General features: G+C 38.9%; 1 protein-coding gene across 1 annotated transcript in view; it reads right to left on the bottom strand.

Moving 5' to 3' along the window:
* The window catches only part of FSIP1 (fibrous sheath interacting protein 1), a 207,907-nt gene extending 186,017 nt beyond the window's left edge, over nt 1-21,890 (bottom strand). Inside the window, exons 1-4 of the mRNA XM_061158245.1 lie at nt 21,765-21,890; nt 11,945-12,128; nt 7,011-7,165; nt 5,371-5,464 (exon numbers count right to left, since the gene is read on the bottom strand). Coding sequence (XP_061014228.1) covers nt 5,371-5,464; nt 7,011-7,165; nt 11,945-12,128; nt 21,765-21,890 — 559 coding nt within the window. The remainder of the gene's footprint in view (nt 1-5,370; nt 5,465-7,010; nt 7,166-11,944; nt 12,129-21,764) is intronic.
* Nucleotides 21,891-22,288: the final 398 nt, after the last annotated feature.

Here is a 22,288-nt window from a genome sequence, read left to right as displayed (position 1 = left end):
AGCCCCAAGCACCCTGTATCATGCATCAAACCTGGACTGGTGATTCATTTCACATATGGTATTTTACATGCTTCAATGCCATTCTCCCATATTATCCCGCCCTCACCCTCTCCCACAGAGTCCAAAAGACTGTTCTATACATCTGTGTCTCTTTTGCTGTCTTGCATATAGGGTTATCGTTACCTTCTTTCTAAATTCCATATATATGCGTTAGTGTACTGTATTGGTGTTCTTTCTTGCTTACTTCACTCTGTATAATAGGCTCCAGTTTCATCCATCTCATTAGAACTGATTCAAATGTATTCTTTTTAGTGGCTGAGTAATATTCCATGGTGTATATGTACCACAGCTTTCTTATCCATTCATCTGCTGATGGACATCTAGGTTGCTTCCATGTCCTGGCTATTATAAACAGTGCTGTGATGAACAATGGGGTACACGTGTCTCTTTCAATTCTGGTTTCCTCACTGTGTATGCCCAGAAGTGTGATTGCTGGGTCATATGGCAGTTCTATTTCCAGTTTTTTAAGGAATCTCCACACTGTTCTCTATAGTGGCTGTACTAGTTTGCATTCCCACCAACAGCGTAAGAGGGTTCCCTTTTCTCCACACCCTCTCCAGCATTTATTGCTTGTAGACTTTTGGATAGCAGCCATTCTGACTGGTGTGAAACGGTACCTTATTGTGGTTTTGATTTGCATTTCTCTGATAATGAGTGATGTTGAGCATCTTTTCATGTGTTTGTTAGCCATCTGTATGTCTTCTTTGGAGAAATGTCTGTTTAGTTCTTTGGCCCACTTTTTGATTGGGTTATTTTTCTGGAATTGAGCTTCAGGAGTTGCTTGTATATTTTTGAGATTAATTCTTTGTCCGTTACTTTGTTTGCTATTATTTTCTCCCATTCTGAAGGCTGTCTTTTCACCTTGCTTATAGTTTCCTTTGTTGTGCAGAAGCTTTTAATTTTAATTAGGTCCTGTTTATTTTTGCTTTTATTTCCAATATTCTGGGAGGTGGGTCATAGAGGATCCTGCTGTGGTTTATGTCGGAGAGTGTTTTGCCTATGTTTTCCTCTAGGAGATTTGGAGTTTCTGGTCTTACGTTTAGATCTTTAATACATTTTGAGTTTATTTTTCTGTATGGTGTTAGAAAGTGTTCTAGTTTCATTCTTTTACCAGTGGTTGACCAGTTTTCCCAGCACTTGTTAAAGAGATTATCTTTTCTCCATTGTATATTCTTGCCTCCTTTGTCAAAGATAAGGTGTCCATAGATGCGTGGATTTATCTCTGAGCTTTCTATTCTGTTCCATTGATCTATATTTCTGTCTTTGTGCCAGTACCATACTGTCTTGATGACTGTGGCTTTGTAGTAGAGACTGAAGCCAGGCAGGTTGATTCCTCCAGTTCCATTCTTCTTTCTCAAGATTGCTTTGGCTATACTAGGTTTTTTGTATTTCCATACAAATTGTGAAATTATTTGTTCTAGTTCTCTGAAAAATACCGTTGGTAGCTTGATATGGATTGCACTGAATCTATAGATTGCTTTGGGTAGTATACTCATTTTCACTGTATTGATCCTTCTGATTCATGAGCACGGTATATTTCTCCATCTATTTGTGTCCTCTTTGATTTCTTTCATCAGTGTTTTATAGTTTTCTGTGTATAGGTCTTTTGTTTCTTTAGGTAGATATACTCCTAAGTATTTTATTCTTTTTGTTGCAATGGTGAATGGAATTGTTTCCTTAATTTCTCTTTCTATTTGCTCATTGTTAGTGTATAGGAATGCAAGGGATTTCTCTGTGTTAATTTTATATTCTGCAACTTTACTATATTCATTGATTAGCTCTAGTCATTTTCTGGTGGAGTCTTTAGGGTTTTCTATGTAGAGGATCATGTCATCTGCAAACACCGAGAGTTTTACTTCTGCTTTTCCAATATAGATTCCTTTTATTTCTTATTCTGCTCTGACTGCTCTGGCCAAAACTTCCAAAACTATGCTGAATAGTCGTGGTGAGAGTAGGCGCCTTTGTCTTGTTCCTGACTTTAGGGGAAATGCTTTCAATTTTTCACCATTGAGGATAATGTTTGCTGTGGGTTTGTCATATATAGCTTTTATTATGTTGAGGTATGTTCCTTCTATTCCTGCTTTCTGGATTGTTTTTATCGTAAATGGATGTTGAATTTTGTCGAAGGCTTTCTCTGCATCTATTGAGATAATCATATGGTTTTTATTTTTCAATTTGTTAATGTGGTGTATTAAATTGATTGATTTGCGGATACTGAAGAATCCTTGCATCCCTGGGATAAAGCCGACTTGGTCATGATGTATGATCTTTTTAATATGTTGTTGGATTCTGTTTGCTAGAATTTTGTTAAGGATTTTTGCATCTATGTTCATCAGTGATATTAGCCTGTAGTTTTCTTTTTTTGTGGCATCTTTGTCAGGTTTTGGTATTAGGGTGATGGTGACCTCGTAGAATGAGTTTGGAAGTTTACCTTCCTCTGCAATTTTCTGGAAGAGTTTGAGCAAGACAGGTGTTAGTTCTTCTCTAAATTTTTGGTAGAATTCAGCTGTGAAGTCGTCTGGTCCTGGGCTTCTGTTTGTTGGAAGATTTCTGATTATGGTTTCAATTTCCATGCTTGTAATGGGTCTGTTAAGATTTTCTATTTCTTCCTGGTTCAATTTTGGAAAGTTGTACTTTTCTAAAAATTTGTCCATTTCCTCCAAGTTGTCCATTTTATTTGCATATAGTTTTTGATAATACTCTCTTATGATCCTTTGTATTTCTGTGTTGTCTGTTGTGGGCACCTCACTTTTAAAAAGGAGCAAACTGGCCGGGTCAATGGCAGTGCTGGCACGCAAAGCACTGTAGGATGCAGTGTCATCACCAGACCCCACCCCAGGGCGTGGCCCATGGAAAAGCAAATAGCTGGTCCTTCAGTGCCAGCCTGGAACTCATAGTCTAGCGGGAGACTGTCCCTGAGTAGTGAACGAACGTCTCTAGGCCAGAGTTTCCTCATCTGCAGAATGGGCCTGACAGCAACTGTCTCAGACAGTTGTGTGAAAATTAATGAGCTGGTGAGGGTAAATAGTTTAGGCTAGAACAACCACGTAAGCACTCAGGAAACCTAGCCGTGACTGTAAATGATATTAGAGAATTGTAAGATAGTGCTGAGGAAGCACAGAAAAGAGTGGTCCAAAGCAAGCCCCTTTCTTGGAGGAAGCGTCCAGAATTGTCTTGAAGAATAATTAGGAAATGTTAAGGCTACCAGGGGTACTAAATTGTGATGAAAAAGACACTGAATGTTACTTTAGGACTATGAATTTATCCTTTGAGTGATGAGAACTCGTCCTCGCCAAATGATTCCAAGCAAGAAAGCAAGGTCAGATTTGCACTTTCCAACCACGGTCCTTCTGTAGCTGTTGCAGGCTCAATCTGTGTGGCGCAGCATCCCACAGGCCTCTCACGGAGGTTGCACAAATGCCCGCGGCCATCAGCCTGCAACTCCCTGCAGGCAATGCTACCCGGCTCCTCTCGAGCACAGTGACCACCTGCTTCCATAGGAGTACTCTGGGCGTTTTGGCAGTGTTTAGATGGAGAAACAGTGGAAACAGTGTCAGACTTTATTTTGGGGGGCTCCAAAATCACTGCAGATGGTGATTGCAGCCATGAAATTAAAAGATGCTTACTCCTTGGAAGGAAAGTTATGACCAACCTAGATAGCATATTAAAAAGCAGAGACATTACTTTGCCAACAAAGGTCCATCTAGTCAAGGCTATGGTTTTTCCAGTGGTCATGTATGGATGTGAGAGTTGGACTATGAAGAAAGCCGAGTGCCAAAAAATTGATGCTTTTGAACAGTGGTGTTGGAGAAGACTCTTGAGAGTCCCTTGGAAAGCAAGGAGATCCAACCAGTCCATTCTAAAGGAGATCAGTCTTGGGTGTTCATTGGAAGGACTGATGCTAAGCTGAAACTCCAGTACTTTGGCCACCTCATGCAAAGAGGTGACTCATTCAAAAAAGACCCTTATGCTGGGAGGGATTGGAGGCAGGAGGAAGAGGGAATGACAGAGGATGAGATGACTGGATGGCATCACCGACTCGATGGACATGAGTTTGAGTGAACTCTGGGAGTTGGTGATGGACAGGGAGGCCTGGCATGCTGCGATTCATGGGGTCACAAAGAGTAGGACACGACTGAGTGACTGAACTGAACTGACAGTTGCTTGACCAGACTAGATGTGGGTCGCAGATCCAGGAAATAAAGAATCTTGGGCCTGTGCTATACTTGGCTCTGGGGGAAAAAAAAAGCAGACGCATTATTTTGTCAACAAAGGTCCATCTAGTCAAGGCTATAGTTTTTCCAGTGGTTATGTATGGATGTGAGCTGGACTCTAAAGAAAGCTGAGCGCTGAAGAATTGATGCTTTTGAACTGTGGTGTTGGAGAAGACTCTTGAGAGTCCCTTGGACTGCAAGGAGATCCAACCAGTCCATCCTAAAGGAGATCAGTCCTGAGTGTTCACTGGAAGGACTGATGTTGAAGCTGAAACTCCAATACTTTGGCCACCTGATGCAAAGAGCTGACTCATTGGAAAAGACCCTGATGCTGGGAAAGATTGAGGGCAGGAGGAGAAGGGGACAACAGAGGATGAGATGGTTGGATGGTATCACCAACTCAATGGACAAGAGTTTGGGTAGACTCCAGGAGTTGGTGATGAACAGGGAGGCCTGGTGTGCTGTGGTTCATGGGATCACCAAGAGTCAGACACGACTGGGTAACTGAACTGACTGATGGATGTAGAACCACAGAGACAGAGGGCCAACAATACACTTATACTTGGATTTTCAACTGCACGGGGGCCAGTGCTCCTAAACACCATGTTGTTCAAGGATCAACTGCTACATACACACAAGGGGAGTAGAAACACAGAATTAACTGGCTGGTCTCATAAAGCAGGACTGTGAGAATAGGAAAAGGACAAATCAGTAACAGATTTTTATAAAAGGTTGCAGAGGCCTGAGTGAGACAGCTCACAGGACGTTCTCACACAACTAGGGGACTGTGAGCAAAAACTGGGTGTCTAGAGGCATCCAAGATGCACAGTAATTAAAGGCAAAGACATGCTTTGTCTACTTCCTGATTTTTCACTTCCCTGTCTCCCCATCTTTGAGCAGACACAAACCCTAGAAGACTCTGAAACATACCTAAATTCACCATAGTTTCATATAGTCCTACCTAACATGATGGTTTCTCCTAAAGAAAAATTAAACTCACAAAGAAAAAGAAAAGATAACTGAATTGGGAATTTTACTTTAATCCAAATAGTTTATGACTCTGAGATAAAAATAAAGATGAATCAATTTTACTCACCAACAGTTTCTTCTGATGCAGCAGTCAAAGCTAGAAACTTTTTTGTATTTTCCATTTCCTCGTTACTTTGCAAAACTTCACCATTTTTTGCAGACTAATAAAAAAGGAGAAAAGCTTAAACATGGGGAAAGAAGGCAACTGTATTCATTGATATATTTTTTTAAATTCTAAGATGGTTTCCAATTCAGTTCATAAATACAGGTCATTTTTACTCCTTTAATTAGGAAATCTGTTCATGTTTCCTGTTTCCTCAAAATTCTGTCAATGAGTATTCCCAGTTAAGAGTTGGAATATGTCTATTTCTGTATGATAATTACCTTGCCTTAAATTTCTGTTTAATAATAAGCAAGTTTCATGTATTTCAAAATTGGTATTATTTTATTATGATTCTAGCTATAATTCATATTTCCAAGCAAGTAAAAATTTGCTTTGATATTCAACAGACGTAAGTGATAGACTACCTTTTCCTGTTAAAATTTATTTCTCTAGCTTAAAGCCAGAGAAGGCAATGGCAACCCACTCCAGTACACTTGCCTGGAAAATCCCATGGATGGAGGAGCCTTGTAGGCTACAGTCCATGGGGTTCGCTAGGAGTCGGACACAACTGAGCAACTTCACTTTCACTTTTCACTTTCATGCATTGGAGAAGGAAATGGCAACCCACTCCAGTATTCTTGCCTGGAGAATCCCAGGGACGGGGGAGGCTGGTGGGCTACCGTCTGTGGGGTCGCACAGAGTTGGACACAACTGAAGCGACTTAGCAGCAGCAGCAGCAGCTTAAAGCACTGCATTTTATATACTTACTTTTCCATCCCAGTGGTCTTCCTGGGAACCTTGTAAAAATGTATTCTTAACTACTTTACTGTTAATTCACATCATTGCCTGGGAGATTTCCTAGAAGTCAGTCAACTAATCAAGGAAGAATTCATCAAAAACAATCCATCTGTTGTTATAATGTTCATTATCTTAAAAGTGCAATGGGTATATACAAGTCAGTGCCAACATCTGGTCAACTTCCGCCCCTCAATACTACAGAGAATAAAAGGTCCAAGAAGGCCAAGGAGAGTTAATCAAGCATTAGAAATTCACTAAGACAGAAGTATATAGAGCATGGTCACAGATCACAAGCATTTTACAGCTTCCCAAAGAGATCTTGACCAGCATGTGAAATAGTCAACTCCTCGCTTGTTTGTCACAGCAGTTTACTCAAATAATGATGGTAACCAGGGGGTTAGATGTTTTTGTTTTTGTATAGTTATCTACAAACTGTAAGCTTGCTGAAGAAAAAGCTGACATATATGGCTGATGAAAGTAGACACCAAATTCCTTCCTATTCCAGACATGGAGGAACCCAGGCACCCAGTCCAGACACTGGAGAGACAAGCCTATTGTACTGTCTGGGGAATGAAGACGCTCAGGGCAGTGCCCGAAATCTGGAATCCTGCAAAATCACTTCTCCAGCTCCGGAAAACTGTCTCCCTCACTGCTCCCTCACCCCATATACCCATATAAATACTACTGCCCTACCTCCACAAAATAAATTAAGGCAGACCATACTAACACTACCAGAGGCCACGCTATTCCTACTTATTAGAAGAAGTTGCTTCTGACATATCAGCATAAGGTTATACAATTCTTACCTTAAGTTCCTCCCACAGCTTTATTCTCATTTCTAGACCTTGCTTCTTAATTTCTTTTTCTCTGTATTGTCTCTTCACCAATATCTTGTCAAGCCTCTTCATCTTCCGAATAGCATCCCGAAGTTGAGAATCTAATTCTTTTAATTCAAATTCATCTGTATTATGTTGAAAGTAGAAATGAGCATGAAGTTTATTAAAATCATAAAGCTTTTTTTTCTTGTTTTACTTTTACTATTTGTTCTTTCATTCAACAAATGCTTATGGTTGGTGTAATAACTAACATTGGTGTCATGTATCTTGGTTTGGAAAAAAGTGAAACTGTTAGTCATTCAGCCGTTTCCAACACTTTGCCACCCTATGGACTGTGGCCTTCCAGGCTCCTCTGTGCATGACATTTTCCAGGTAAGAATACTGGAATGAGTAGCCTTTCCATTCTCCAGGGGTTCTTCCCAACCCAGGGATCAAATCTGGGCCTTCTGCTTTGCAGATGGATTCTTTACCATCTGAGCCACCAGGGCAGCCTGCTTTCGCTTTTTTTTTTTTTTTTTTTTTCCCATATAATTATCTAACAACCTTGTGAAATAGACATTTACTTCTCTTTTACAGTTGAGATAATTTAATCCTTTCAAATTGCTAATAAATTGTAGCACTGAATTCAGAAGTGGGTCTAATATGATTTTTAACCCCAAATTCTTTCTCCTTCATTCTGCTATACTTTCTATATTCATAATTAACAAAGAATAAGACAAAGACCCTATCCTGAAATTGCTTTAGACTAACTGAAAGAGAAGTCACTTACACAAATAGCTATAGTAAAATGTAGCATGTCAGAGACACAGAGTAATTCCACCATGTTAGAAACAAATTCAGAAAAGTACACCATGTATCTAAACACCTTTCATGTACACCCCTTCCTGTTAGTCTATTTTCCTGAAACACCTTAAAGTAAAAGTGAAAGTTGCTCAGTCATGTCTGACTCTTTGCAACCCCATGGAATATACAGTCCATGGAATTCTCCAGGCCAGAATGCTGAAGTTGGTAGCCTTTCCCTTCTCCAGGGGATCTTCCCAACCCAGGGACCGAACCCAGGTCTCCCGCATTACAGGTGGATTCTTTACCAGCTGAGCCACCAGGGAAGCCCAAAACACTCTAAAATGTTCTTGAATTATGGATAATTGATTGTTAGGAACTATTTAGAACTTCTGTTATTTTTCACTTATGATTATGCTTAATAATATTAATAATTATCATTATGATTATGGTCATATTAATAATAGCAGCTAATGCCCCAGACAGTAAAGAATCCTTCTGCAAAGCAGGAGACCCAGGTTCAATCCCTGGGTCAGGAAGATCCCCTGGAGAAAGGAATGCCTATCCACTCAGTATTCTTGCCTGGAAAATCCCATGGACAGAGGAGCCTGGCAGGCTACAGTCCATGGGGTCACAAAGAGCCAGACATGACTGAGCGACTAATACTATCACTACTACTAACATTTATACATTTACCTGATAGACACAGTGTTAAATGCTTTATTTACATTCATTATCTTGTATAATCCTCACCATAAACCAGCGAGATGGAATAATTATTGCCCCTATTTTACAAATTAGTAAACTGAGGCTAATTTGTAACTGAGTTAAATACATGTCCAAGATCTATCATCTTATAACTAGTAGAAGGCAGAGTCAGTCTCTGCCCAGATCTGTGTTGACTCCAGAGCTAAAGCTCTTTACCGCCAGGAGATAACTCCTCTGTAAAGTCTGACAAAAGATGATAACCTGGCAATGAGCATAGGTGTTCAAGTCCTGAAGTCTCAGCTATCCCAGCTTAGATCATCAGAAATGTCATATTATGCAAAGAAAAGCCAAGTTTTGCAACTTTTGAAAATACAAAGAGTCCAATGGTGTTTCCCTATAATGTATATCACTTTCTCTTAAAAGAAAAGGAGATATGTTTAGAGGGAAGAAGCTTACCCAAAAAGAATACTGATCCTACTAATAAGGAGACTCTACAAACTATTGCTCACATACGTCAAACGCAAAAGCCTCTAGTTCTAATTCCAACTGGCAGCCCTAGCATTCTCAAGCTCCATGTATACAGGTGGTCTATCCAGCAGGCATTTTGAAGTTAACTCTTGCTACACAGAAACAATATAATGTAATGTACTATAAACATTACTAAATATAATGTAATGTAAACAATACAATGTAAATGGGGTCACTAGCTAGTCTCAACTCTAATACCTCGTTTCCTGATAACTGTAATCCTGAGTCACCTGGTCTGAGAGCTGATCTCATCCCAAACACAATTTAAATCAGTTCTCAAAGTTTATGAGCTTGTTTCTGAACTCAAATTCATTCTGCTCACCGCATGACAGGCCAATAAACCAGAAAACGAGCTGCTGGAACAAGAAATGACAACTTGAGTCAAAAAACTAGCAGACTGAGAAGATGTCAGACTAGCAACTCAAAAAAACATCTCCCTGTCAGTCCAAATATGGGCTCTTTTTAATATACAATAGGGGGAGGAGGAGGGACCCACTGTGGCACCAACCAATGGCTGAGCAGGGCTACTAATGGTTGCTGATTGACAGTTGCTCACCAACAGTCACTTGCTTGGGGGAGGGGCCCACTGTGGCACCAACCAATGACTGAGTAGGGCCACTATAGCTGGTGTCTGCCTAGCTGCTACTGGGCCCCAATCAGAAAGGTACAACTGCAGAAAGCAGCCAGGTGTGAACTAGCCCCCGGCTGTTCTAGCAACATCATTCTTCAACCCACAGAGCAAGGTGTGCAGGTGGCAGAGACCATTCGTGGCCATGTGGAGATGGCTGACACGCCCATCAACCAGAACCATTGTCTGAGTCAGTGGGCACTGTGAGCACAGCCCTCTGCTGGCCACACCAGCCAGCCTGTGACCCCCAAGGCAGCCTCAGAGCTGGTGCCCCCAGAGTGGAGCTCCCACCTGGCTGTTTGTGCAGCGGAAGCCAGCCAGCCTGGTGGGCTAGTCAAGGTCTGAGTGGAGAGGGGCAGCTGAGCAGCCCCTGCCTCAATGGGGCCCACAGGCCAGTGCCAGAGAGGGAAGAGGCCATCACGCCTCGGGTTCAGGCTGGGGAGGCCACCACTACAAGCTCAGCTTTCCTTTATAGTTTATAAATTATGGAGAACTCAAAGTAACTTTTGTTTATGTGAGTTATGTCTATGGATAATTACCATATTAGAAATCAAAATTGAAGATTATTAATATATATTTATTCATTTTAAAATAATAAACATGGCATTACTTATTACACTTTAACACAAATATAACTTTTATGACAAATAGCTACATTTTCCAAAAAAATTGTTGAGAAGAATAGTGATATTTTCAATCGTTAGTATCTGGATTAATAGAAGACAGCTGGATTCACGTATCTGCTTCGAAGTCAATCTACTGTAATCTGTTGCTTCACTTAAAGTATATGAAGAAAATTTGGCCTTACACAGTAGTTGGAAAGGGGAGGAGAAATACCCTTTTCAGATAATGGTGATGAAGAAGATAATTCTTCTTTAATACTAATATCAAAACTGGACAAGAGATAGTTTCTTAAAGGTTAGTTATAATGTGAAATCTGTAACCCTAGCTATTCCATAAATCCATGGATCTATTTTTCATGTTAAATGGATCTTTTATCCTGCATTGGTTACCTGGAAAACAGTGGTTCACTGAATTATGCAAATCTTCAAAATATATCACATTTGTTAATATTGCCACCGATTTTTATCAGAAAGGTCTAAGTACTAGGAAGTTGTAAAGCTCATATTGACATACACAAGTTTTCTAAGATTCTAAGTTTTTACTTGAAAGCTCAAATTTTATCATTGACAAAAAATACTGTCAGTTGTTTTCCTGAATTAACAGGTCCCTTTCGTTTTTTACAAAAATGTCTGCCAAAATACTTAAGTCTGAATGATAATAGTTTGTCTGCCACTTATTCTTTCAAGTGAAAATGGAGTCCCATTAAAAAATGACCAGTTCAACTCTCAAAGTACCACACAAACACTTTTCCTCAACACAACCTTCACATTTTGGCATAGAGCAGAACTGCGTTATATGTACCTCCCAATTTACCACATAGGATATAAAAAAGATGTGTACTCAAAGGTCAAGATTAATTAGAATTTAAAATTTTTACTGCTCCATCAAGAACATTCTTGAGTGACATCGGCTATTTCTTTCTTCTGCCTATGCCAGGCCTTAAAGAACACAATGACTATTAGTACACTTTGATGCCATTCATTGTCCTGATTCATGTCAAAGCACCAGCAACTTTACCCACCAATGCTTTTGTACCTTCAGTGAAACCACTCAGTGGGCAAAAAAGCAAACAGAATCATTTCAGTATTGTAATGAATTATAGTACTGATATATCAGTATTACAATGAAACTAGCTTTTACTTTGCCGAGTTCCTAAAAGGGCCTCAGAGCCCAGGGCTCTGCAGCCCATGTTTTGAGAACTGCAGTTCTAATTCACTTTGACCAGTATTAATAACCATGGGAAAAAAGGAGCTTTTTGAAATCCAGAAGTTATTAAAATCAAACGGGATTATCCTTTAAAAGGTATTTATATATTACAGGATACATTTTATCATACAATTTTCAAAAAGATCAATAAATTATATCATAAAATACAGAAATACTTCCTACTTCATTAAAATGATTACAGTAACAATTTTATTATATGACATATTTTATTATATTTCTACATGTACTTAAGAACTCTTAATATTCTTATAAATAAGAACTTGGTGATTTGCTTGCTCACAAAAAAATGTATCTTATTACTTCTACATAATAAAAAATAAAAATAAATAATAAAAAACATATGTAATTCTAATATTTTAACTATAGCATCTGTAATTATCATTAGCTAATTACCAAGTAATTATCCTACCTGAACATTCAGGGACTATCTGATGTTGACCCAAGTTCAAATCTTCATCTGACCCCTCTTCAGGCAATTTTATTTTCTCAGAGTAGCTTTCCCCTTTATTATCATTACTGTTTCTACTCTCCTCTGTGTTATTGCTTTCTGAGTGGCCTTCTTTACCAGAGTTCAAATTGATTGCAGTATCAACCTAAAAATTATTTCCAAAGAAATAATTTTCAAAAATAATGTTTTTTATTTTACATTTCTAGACTATTTTAACTCAAATATAAGTATATATAAGGACATGCATCATACAGTAGTGTTAAATTAGTCTAGAAATATAACACTTGATAAAATACAATTTACATACACAATTAAATTTAATAACATTTGCACCAAAGTAATATGCACCACTCTCCAGCAATTTCTAGCAATAATAGAGAAGAATCAGTCCCAAAAAGAATCTCTCTCTGTCAAGCTCTGAGGATGAGGAACGATGGTCCCTGCTGCCTGAGCTTACTCTCAGGTGAAGAGTCAAGGATCTAGAGCAGGACTAAGCAACACAGTAGTCACTGGTCACATGTGGCTATCGAACAGCTGCAAAGTGAACAGTCTGAATTGAGTGTGCTTCTAATGGAGTTCCTCAAATCAGAACCATGTGCTTTGGTTAATCATTTACTCTTATACTAGTCACAGCTTTTCTATTTCATTTTGGTTTCTCTTTCCATTTTAGCAAAGTTTATTTGCTAAAAACTGGTGAAGACACCAGTTTGGTGCAGCTGTGTTTTCCTAAGAGAGGACAGGAAAACACATCCATGGCTGCACAAAGCAAAAACAGGGATCACAGGGCTTGAAGGCTGTGCTTGGCAGTAAAAGTCACCTTGGAAATTAACACAGCCCACAAGAGAGGCAAAAACTTCAGGGAAAGTGGAGACATACCTTTCCCCTCCAATGGACGGAATGTCTGCTCCAGCCCTACAGGACTCAGCCCTTGGAGGCTTTCATGCTCATGGTCTACACTCCATCACTGCAATCTGGGTCCCCTTGTGAATCTCCAGGACAGAAGGTAGGTAGTGCTGAGAATTAAACTGCCAGGGTTTAATTGCTTACACGACTGCACAAGCATCTCTTCACCTGAACTAGGACATAAGCCCCAAGAGAACTGAGCTGAGTCAGTAGTATGAAAATCACAACTGATGTTTCCTGAGGAATTACTACTGGCCAGGTCCTGTGCTGAGTGCTCGACACACACTGCCTCAGTCACGTCTCACAATGACCCTGTGGGATAGGTGTTACTGCCCCAAGTTAACAGAGAAGAAAACAGGTACATTATGGACTGACACTAGTAGAGAGCCAATTTATAATAAGCAAAACAATGCTATTTTATGTGATCTTGGAAGTGTTAAAGAGGGTTTCCTGTTCAAAAATATTCTTCTGTGAAAGGCCAGGTAAAGCCTAAAATTCCATAATATCCAGTAAATTCTTAAGGCTGCATAGTTTCGCGAAAATGCTGAAATTGCTAGAAGTCACATGAGCCCTGTCAGTAATTTATATCTTGGCATAAATGAATCAAGCTGACCTTTCCCTGAGAATGAGTTTTTATACAGGCGTAACATAATGAGATATTAGCAACTACTCAGATACCACATTTCAGGATACACAAAGATCTTTCACATGTGTCATCCATATGATCCTGACTCTTAGAATGAGCAGAAAAAATGAGACAAAAGACATGAAACAGAACAAAAGGCAAATACTGACCATTTCACAATTTTACCCACAGTTTCCCACCCCACTAGCAACAACCATCTCCCCATCCCACTGCCCATGGGCCTCTCTATTCCCGACCCTTCTGATTGTCTACCCTGTGGTCTGTTTGCTTTTTCTTACTTCTTCATTCTCAAAGCCACATTCAGTTTCCACTTTTCATTGTTTCATGTTCCCTACTTCATATCTCCATGTTAGTCCCAGGAAAGGTAGGTAGTCTATAAAAACACTTTCAAACAATTAGATCCCTACCTGAAAGCCATGAGATTTTTACACCAGTTGCAACAATTGGCTCTTTCAAGAAAAATATTCAGAAGCAACAACAAACCAAAATTCTAAGAATGAGAACTATACCATTACTACAGAAATTTCATTACAATTCTAGCATTTTAGGGACTTCCTGGCAGTCCAGTGGTTAAGAATCCATGCTTCCACTGCAGGGGATGCAGCTTCAATCCCTGATCGGGAAATTAGATCCCACAAGCTACACACCATATGGCAAAAAAAAAAAAACCCTCTAGCATTTTAAATTCATTTTCTGCCACTCCGAAATTTTTGCAAGAAATAAGATAAATGAGCAATAAAACTAATCAAAATACTAGGATTTATTATTCTGACAATGTAAAACATCTTACAGACACTGAATCATTTGCAGTCAGCAGTCAACATGCAGCATACCTGTGGATTTTCTACTCCAACCCCAGATGAACCTTACTGATTTTCCATGAACTTGATTAAGACAAATCACAACTTTTACAAAGTCTTGCCTTTGATATAAGTATCAAAGTCCTTGTTGGTTAATAAATATGCTAGAGTTTGTTTTGACCTACAGTTTAGCGGGTTCAAATAAAATATGCCTGGAATTAATTGCTGATATATTTCTTTTAAATAAATTTTGAATGAGGTAATATTAAGCTATGTTTTAAAACATGTGCATCAATATTGTGAAGTTGCTGCTTTAAAAAAAAATCATCACCCAGGAATATGTAAGCAGAAATACTAATCCTTTGCTACTCTAAAATTTGTCAGGTCTTTGTAAATATATTATCCTACCTACATAAAATGGTAAAAACTTCATTCTAAATTTGTTAAACACAGTTATGTGACTAGCTACTATGTGTCTGACTTTACACTGAATCCCATGAAAAATAACACAGGAAAGACTGACCAATTAGGTTAAAGAATTAAGGCCAATTAGCCAAGACGTATTGAGTACTTACTAGGTGCTGGTCACTTCTAAAAATTGCAGATATTTCACTCATTTTATCCCCAAAACATGCCTAAAAGGTAGACAGTATTATTACACCTTTGAACAGATTAGGAAACTGACACAGAGAGTCAAAGTATTAATAATTTTCCAAAATCACATAAAATGTGGTCAGCAGAGCCTATTTTGAACCCATAACTCCAGAGTTTAGGTTTATAATGAGTAAGCTTGAGACTAAAAAGTCTAAAATTGTTTTGGGCTACTGGAATCTAAAATTGTTTTAGGTTCCAGTTTGGGCTATATGGAAAACCAAATAAACTGAAACCTTCCATCTACTTAGAAATGAATAGTTCTAAGTTCACAAGGATACTGGGGAAATTGCCAGTCAAAAGAAATTAAAAGGAAACTAACATCTATTTCTGCTTTATTGACTACGCCAAAGCCTTTCACTAGGTGGATCACAATAAACTGTGGAAAATTCTGAAAGAGATGGGAATACCAGAACACCAGACCTGCCTCTTGAGAAACCTGTATGCAGGTCAGGAAGCAACAGTTAGAACTGGACATGGAACAACAGACTGGTTCCAAATAGGACAAGGAGTACGTCAAGGCTGTATATTGTCACCTGCTTATTTAACTTATATGTAGAGTACACCATGAGAAACGCTGGGCTGGAGGAAGCACAAACTAGAATCAAGATTGCCGGGAAAAATATCAATAACCTCAGATATGCAGAAAGTGAAGAGGAACTAAAAAAGAGCTTCTTGATGAAAGTGAAAGAGGAGAGTGACAAAGTTGGCTTTAAGTTCAACATTCAGAAAACTAAGATCATGGCATCCGGTCCCATCACTTCATGGGAAATAGATGGGGAAACAGTGGAAACAGTGTCAGACTTTATTTTTTGGGGCTCCAAAATCACTGCAGATGGTGATTGCAGCCATGAAGTTAAAAGATGCTTACTCCTTGGAAGGAAAGTTATGACCAACCTAGATAGCATATTAAAAAGCAGAGACATTACTTTGCCAACAAAGGTCCGTCTAGTCAAGGCTATGGTTTTTCCAGGGGTCATGTATGGATGTGAGAGTTGGACTATAAAGAAAGCTGAGTGCAGAAGAATTGATGCTTTTGAACTGTGGTGTTGGAGAAGACTCTTGAGAATCCCTTGGACTGCAAGGAGATCCAACCAGTCCATCCTAAAGGAGATCAGTCCTGGGTGTTCATTGGAAGGACTGATGTTGAAGCTGAAACTCCCATACTTTGGCCCCCTGATGCGAAGAGCTGACTCATTGGAAAAGACCCTGATGCTGGGAAAGATTGAGGGCAGGAGGAGAAGGGGACAACAGAGAACGAGATGGTTGGATGGCATCACCAACTTGATGGACATGGGTTTGGGTGGACTCCAGGAGTTGGTGATGGACAGGGAGGCCTGGCGTGCTGCAGTTCATGGAGTCGCAAAGAGTTGGACATGACTGAATGACAAAACCGAACTGAAAAGCTGAAAAACCTGTATACAGGTCAAGAAGCAACAGTTAGAACCAGACATGGAACAATGGACTGGTTCAAAATTGGGAAAGGATTACATCAAGGTTTTATATTGTAACCCTGCTTATTTAACTTATAGGCAGAGCACATCACGCAAAATGCCAGGCTAGATGAATCACAAGCTGGAATCAAGATTGCCAGGAGAAAATATCAGCGACCCCAGATATGAAGGTGACATCACCCTAATGGCAGAAAGCAGAGAGGAACTAATGAGACTTTTGATGAAGGTGACAGAGGAGAGTGAAAAATCTGGCTTAAAACTCAACATTCAAAAAGATAAGTTCATGGCATCGAGTCTCATCACTTCATGGCAAATAAACGGGGAAAAGGTGGAAACAGTGACAGACTTTTCTTTTCTTGGGCTCCAAAATCAGTGCTCCAATGCAAACAGTGACTGCAGCCATGAAATTAAAAGACGTTTCCTCCTTGGGATAAAAGCTATGACAAACTTAGACAGCGTATTAAAAAGCAGAGACATCACTTCGCCAACAAAGGTCCATATAATTAAAGCTATGTTTTTCTCAGTAATCATGTACAGATGTGAGAGTTAGACCATAAAGAAGGCTGAGCACCAAATAATTAATGCTTTTGAATTGTGGTGCTGGAGAAGACTCTTGAGGGTCCCTTGGACAGCAAGGAGAGCAAAACAGTCAATCCTAAAAGATATCAATCCTGAATATTGACTGGTGCTGAAGCTGGAGCTCCAACACTTTAACCACCTGATGCAGAGCTGACTCATTGGAAAAGACCCTGATGCTGGGAAAGATTGAAGGCAGGAGGAGAAGGGGACGACAGAGGATGAGATGGTTGGATGGCATCACCGACTCAATGGACGTGAGTGAGTTTGAGCAAACTCCGGGAGATGGTGAAGGACAGGGAAGCCTGGCGTACTGCAGTCTACGGGGTTGCAAAGAGTTAGACACAACTTAGAGACTGAACAACAACAACGAAAACTGAAATAGGAACCTTGTAAATCCTTAAAACAGATGCCCTGGTCGGGGCTGGGTGGGAGTGGAGTGTGTGTGTGTTAAGTTGCTTCAGTCATGTCTGATTCTTTGCGACCCTATGGACTGCAGCCCACCAGGCTCCTCTGTCCATGGGATTCTCCAGGCAAGAATACTGGAGGGCTCTGCCATGCCCTCCTCCAGGGGATCTTCCCAACTCAGGTACTGAACCTGCATCTCTTATGTCTCGCACTGGCAGGCAGAACTCTTTACCACTAGTACCAGGACAGGTAAAAGAAAAATATGCTGGCCTCAGAAAGCCATGGCCTTGGGCTTTACCACCTACACAGAGCTAGGAGACTAGGACTTGGGCTCATGCAAGACAAGATGGAGAAGACCCTTCCCTCTCCTGCTTCATGAAGCTGGATCCCTTAAAAAGGTGCCTCCTCAGTAACAGTGCAGACTAGAAAAATATATCTATACAAAAGCACAGGATACAAACAAAAAATGTGTCTGTGTTCCAAGTGGGAAACAGTCTTCCCTAAGAATGTGCAACCATGCAGTCATGCTTTATGTGGGTTTGAATTCCAATTAATATTATTCATGTACTCTGGAATGTTTCAAGATGAAAAATTAGCCGGAAAAAAAAGATTCATGCCAGCGGTATCTCTGAGCCATTTGGTAGAAGCAAACAGAAACTTGCTCCGGAAGGTACAGCTTCAAATCAGGCTCCATAAATTTTCCAAAATTAAAACTTACAATCCCAAATTTCAAAAGCCATGAACACATGACCAACAGTAAACAAAAATCAGAATAAACAAAAGAACTTAATATATTACTATAAAAATCTGATAAAGATTAATATTTTAATATTAATATTTAATATTCTTTTTTTCATTTATTTTTATTAGTTGGAGGCTAATTACTTTACAATATTGTAGTGGGTTAATATTTAATATTCTTAGGAAAGAATCCAAATAACACAAAAAGAATAAGATACTCTTTTTAAGAATTCTCCAATCCAGGGGATCTTCCCAACCCTGGGATCGAACCCAGGTCTCTCACATTGCAGGTGGATTCTTTATCAGCTGAGCCACAAGGGAAACTCAGAAATATTGGAGTGGATAGCCTATCCCACTCCAGTAGATCTTCCCAACCCAGAAATCAAACCGGGGTCTCCTGCATTGCAGGCAGATACTTTACCAACTGAGCTACCAGGGAAGCCCTAATAATAAGCAAGATTCAGAATAAACAAAAGAACTTAAGATATTATTATAAAAAGCTGATAAACAGTTCTAATGAGTCTGAAGAAAGAATCCAAATAACACAAAAAGATTAAGATACATTTGAAAATAAATGACAAAGGACTTCAAGAAATTAAACATATATCATTAAGATTAAAAATTCAATGGATAGATCAAAGAACAGATTTGACATAGTATTAGAAAGAATTCTAAGAAATATATATTAAAAATTCCACAGCATGATGTACAGAAAAATGAAATTTTTTTAAAAAATTTTAAGAGACATAAAGAATAGAAGAGAAAGGTTCAACAGAAATTTTATTGGACTTCCAGGATGTCAAAATAGAAAAAAAAAAAAAGGAGGCAATATTCGAAACATGTGAAAAATACAGTGGCTAAGAAGTTTTTTTAAAAAAAATAAAAAACACACATTCTTACATTGAAGTAGTACTAGTCTCCAGAAAGACAAATTAAATAAGTCCATACCTAGGGGAGTAATAATAGATATCAAAGACAAAGGGAAAAAAAAATAAAGTGGCTAGAGAAAAATATCTAAACTAGACAACCGACACTGGAATGAATATTGGGCTTACAAAAGCCTTCTCACTGGCAACAAAAGAGGCAAGTATCTAAATGTAAAATACAAAACTATAAAACTTTCAGAAGAAAAAACAGGAACAAATCTTTGGGAACTTGGGTTAGACAAAGGATTCCTAGATGCAACCAAAAACACAATTCTCAAAAGAAAAAAGCATGATGAATTGCACTTAAAATTTTAAATGCTCTTTAAAAGACACAGTTAAAGGAAAGAAAAACCAAGCTATAGACTAGGAGAAAATATTTGCAAATCATATATCTGACAAAAGACTATTTACTTACTGTTAACTTTTCAGAGTTCTTTATGTATTCTAGATAGAGTTTTTTTAACATAAACGTTAAAAAAGATATGTGAATTGTAAATAAGCACATAAAAACACAACATTATTAGTCATCAGGGAAATTCCAGTTACACCCTCAATGAGATACTACTTTATACTTATTGTATGTATGCAACTATTTACAGCAGCTTTATTCATAATCACCAAAATCTGCAAACTACCCAAATGTTCCTCACCTGGGGAATGAATAAGCAAACTGTGGTTTACCCACACAATGGAATGCTACTAAGCAATAAAAAGATGTGAGCTATTGGAACAAGCATCAACATGGATAAGTCTCAAACGCACTGTACCAGCAAACAAAAGCCAGGCTCAGAAGCTACATTTTTTTTAACTTCACTCATATGACCTTCTGGAAAAGGAAAAGCTATAGGGACAGAAAACAGATCCAGAGTTTCCAGGGATTAAGAGTAGGGGAGACTGTTTATGACAGGATAGCATGAGGGCATTTTTGAGAGGTAAGGATGGAACTGTTCTATATTGTGATTGTGATAACATCACTCCACACATGTGCCAAACTCAGAATTAAACACCAAAGAAGAGTGAATTTCACAGTATATAAAATGTTTAAATTACAGGCAAAGAAGTCAATGAGATACTATGTAAATAGATGGGAAGATTTACTATCACAAAATTAGAAATTCTCTCCAAGTTAATCTATAAATTCAAAGCAATTTCAATCAAAACCTCAACAGTATTTTTCACAGAACTTGAAAACTGTTCTAAAATATAAAAACAACAAAAAAGCCAAGTATAGCTAGGACAGTCCTAGAGAAAAATATGATGGGGAGACCGATCTCATCAGATATCAAGAATTATTACAATGCTGTAAGAGTTAACACACAGTAATGATGCAGGATTAGATGAAACAAAACATAAGAGTTAAGCTAGAAACTGTATTTTACAAAGCTGCTTGCAGGCCGGATTCTGGATATGTGTTAGTTTCATCCAATTAGGTGCATCTGCACAAAATTTCTACCACAGAAATGAGGTAGAAGCCATCTTGCTAAGCTCCTAATATGCAGCTGGTCTCTTTACTGACTGAGCCACCAAGGAAGCCCTATAATATTGACAAGAAATATCAAAGGCAGTCACCTCTGCATGTCTAGTCACCAGTTTTATGGTTCTGAGAGATGTGTACAATACCAGAGGCAGCAACAGCAGCAGCTTTCAGATCTCTGGATTTTGGATAAGGTGGTGTGACTGAGCTTCCCTAGTGGCTCAGCAGTATGGACTCTGCCTGCAATGCAGAAGACACAGGAGACCTGGGTTTGATCCTTGAGTATGGAAGATCTCCTGGAGGAGGAAATGGAAAATCCCACAGACAGAGGAGCCTGACAGGCTACAGGCCATGGGGTCACAAAACAGTTGCACGTGACTGAGCATGCACGCACAGTGAGACCTGGGAACCAACAATCCAAGGGAAGTCCCCTCCATGAGGGCCTTTTCAGCTGGCCCTCAACTGATTTAGGAACTGAATTTCTTATATTCGATCTGGAATACATTCTAGGCTGGAAATGCCTAGAATGCTTTCTATTTCCAGCATTAAATCATGATAGACAATCCTCTAAGAGTTTTGTAATGCAGTCTAACCCATAAGTTGAAAGAGTAAGTGAGAAAGGAATCAAAAAACTACAAAGAAAATTTTCACCATAAGCATCAAAATTTTTGTTTCCCACAACCTTAAAACAAACAAACTGCCCACATCACAGAGAGAAAAACAGATACTTTAAAAAAAAAATCAAATTAGATATTTTGAGAAAAAATAGACTAATAAAGATAATAAAGGGAGTCAGAGCCAGGTAACGTACCTACTAAATATACACCATGTGGTCTTGATCCAAACACTGCTTTTTAAATTACTAAATCTTTTTCATAGTAAGAATCAATACTGGCATAGTAGATATTGGAATACAAAGCTTTCTTATGAAAGAAGAAAAGTTAACAAATGAGCATTATCAAAGTACAACTATGGAAAAATAAGCCATACTCTATCCCCCCTACCCCAAAGAAATGGGAAAGTAAAGAAGGAGAGTATTTTCACATTAAAAGATCCAAAGTAACAAACAAGAAATCTGTGAGTGCTCCCAGAACACCCCTTTTAAAGAGGAACCTTAGAAGGGGATGTTAACAACAACTCTGGTTTACCAATTGCTAGAGATTGAAAGAAGTCGTTTATATCATTTCTAAACAGCAAAGTACCTTGAAGGATGCTGGTTCTGGTGACAGTACCTCCAAAGAAGCATTTGAACTTCGGCTCCCAGGACGTGTTCTTGAATTTGAGGCTGGTTTTGAAATTCCATCTAAGTTTCCCTTTATAATATCCATTGATATCCTGAAACAAAATTTTAAGCAAGTTGTGACCTGTATATTTAAATGTTTCATCACTGTTAACATGCAGTTAACTCAGAGCCTCTGTTACAAGGATTATGTTGCTACCAAACTCACAGGACCCTAACTTCATCAAAAGATGTCTATGTCCACAAATCATTACATTTTACATTGCTGTAAGTGGAAAAAAACATGCTGCCCAGGATGTTTGATTCTGAAAGTGGCTAAAAAAGTGCCGAAGTGAACGCCATTCACACTTTCGGATAACCACACCTCTCAGCCAAGACTCATGCTTCATAGTAATAATTTCCCAAGGCCTCCACTTGCTTTTGGTTTTACTTTCCTTATTCTAGCTCAGCCTTCAGCCTGGGCTCCCTCTCAGCTCTGATTTCTCC

Source organism: Dama dama, chromosome 12 (assembly GCF_033118175.1).
Source record: "Dama dama isolate Ldn47 chromosome 12, ASM3311817v1, whole genome shotgun sequence".
Taxonomy (NCBI): Eukaryota; Metazoa; Chordata; class Mammalia; order Artiodactyla; family Cervidae; genus Dama; species Dama dama.
The sequence above is the reverse complement of the archived record's forward strand: the minus strand, read 5'-3'. Positions and strand labels throughout refer to the sequence as shown.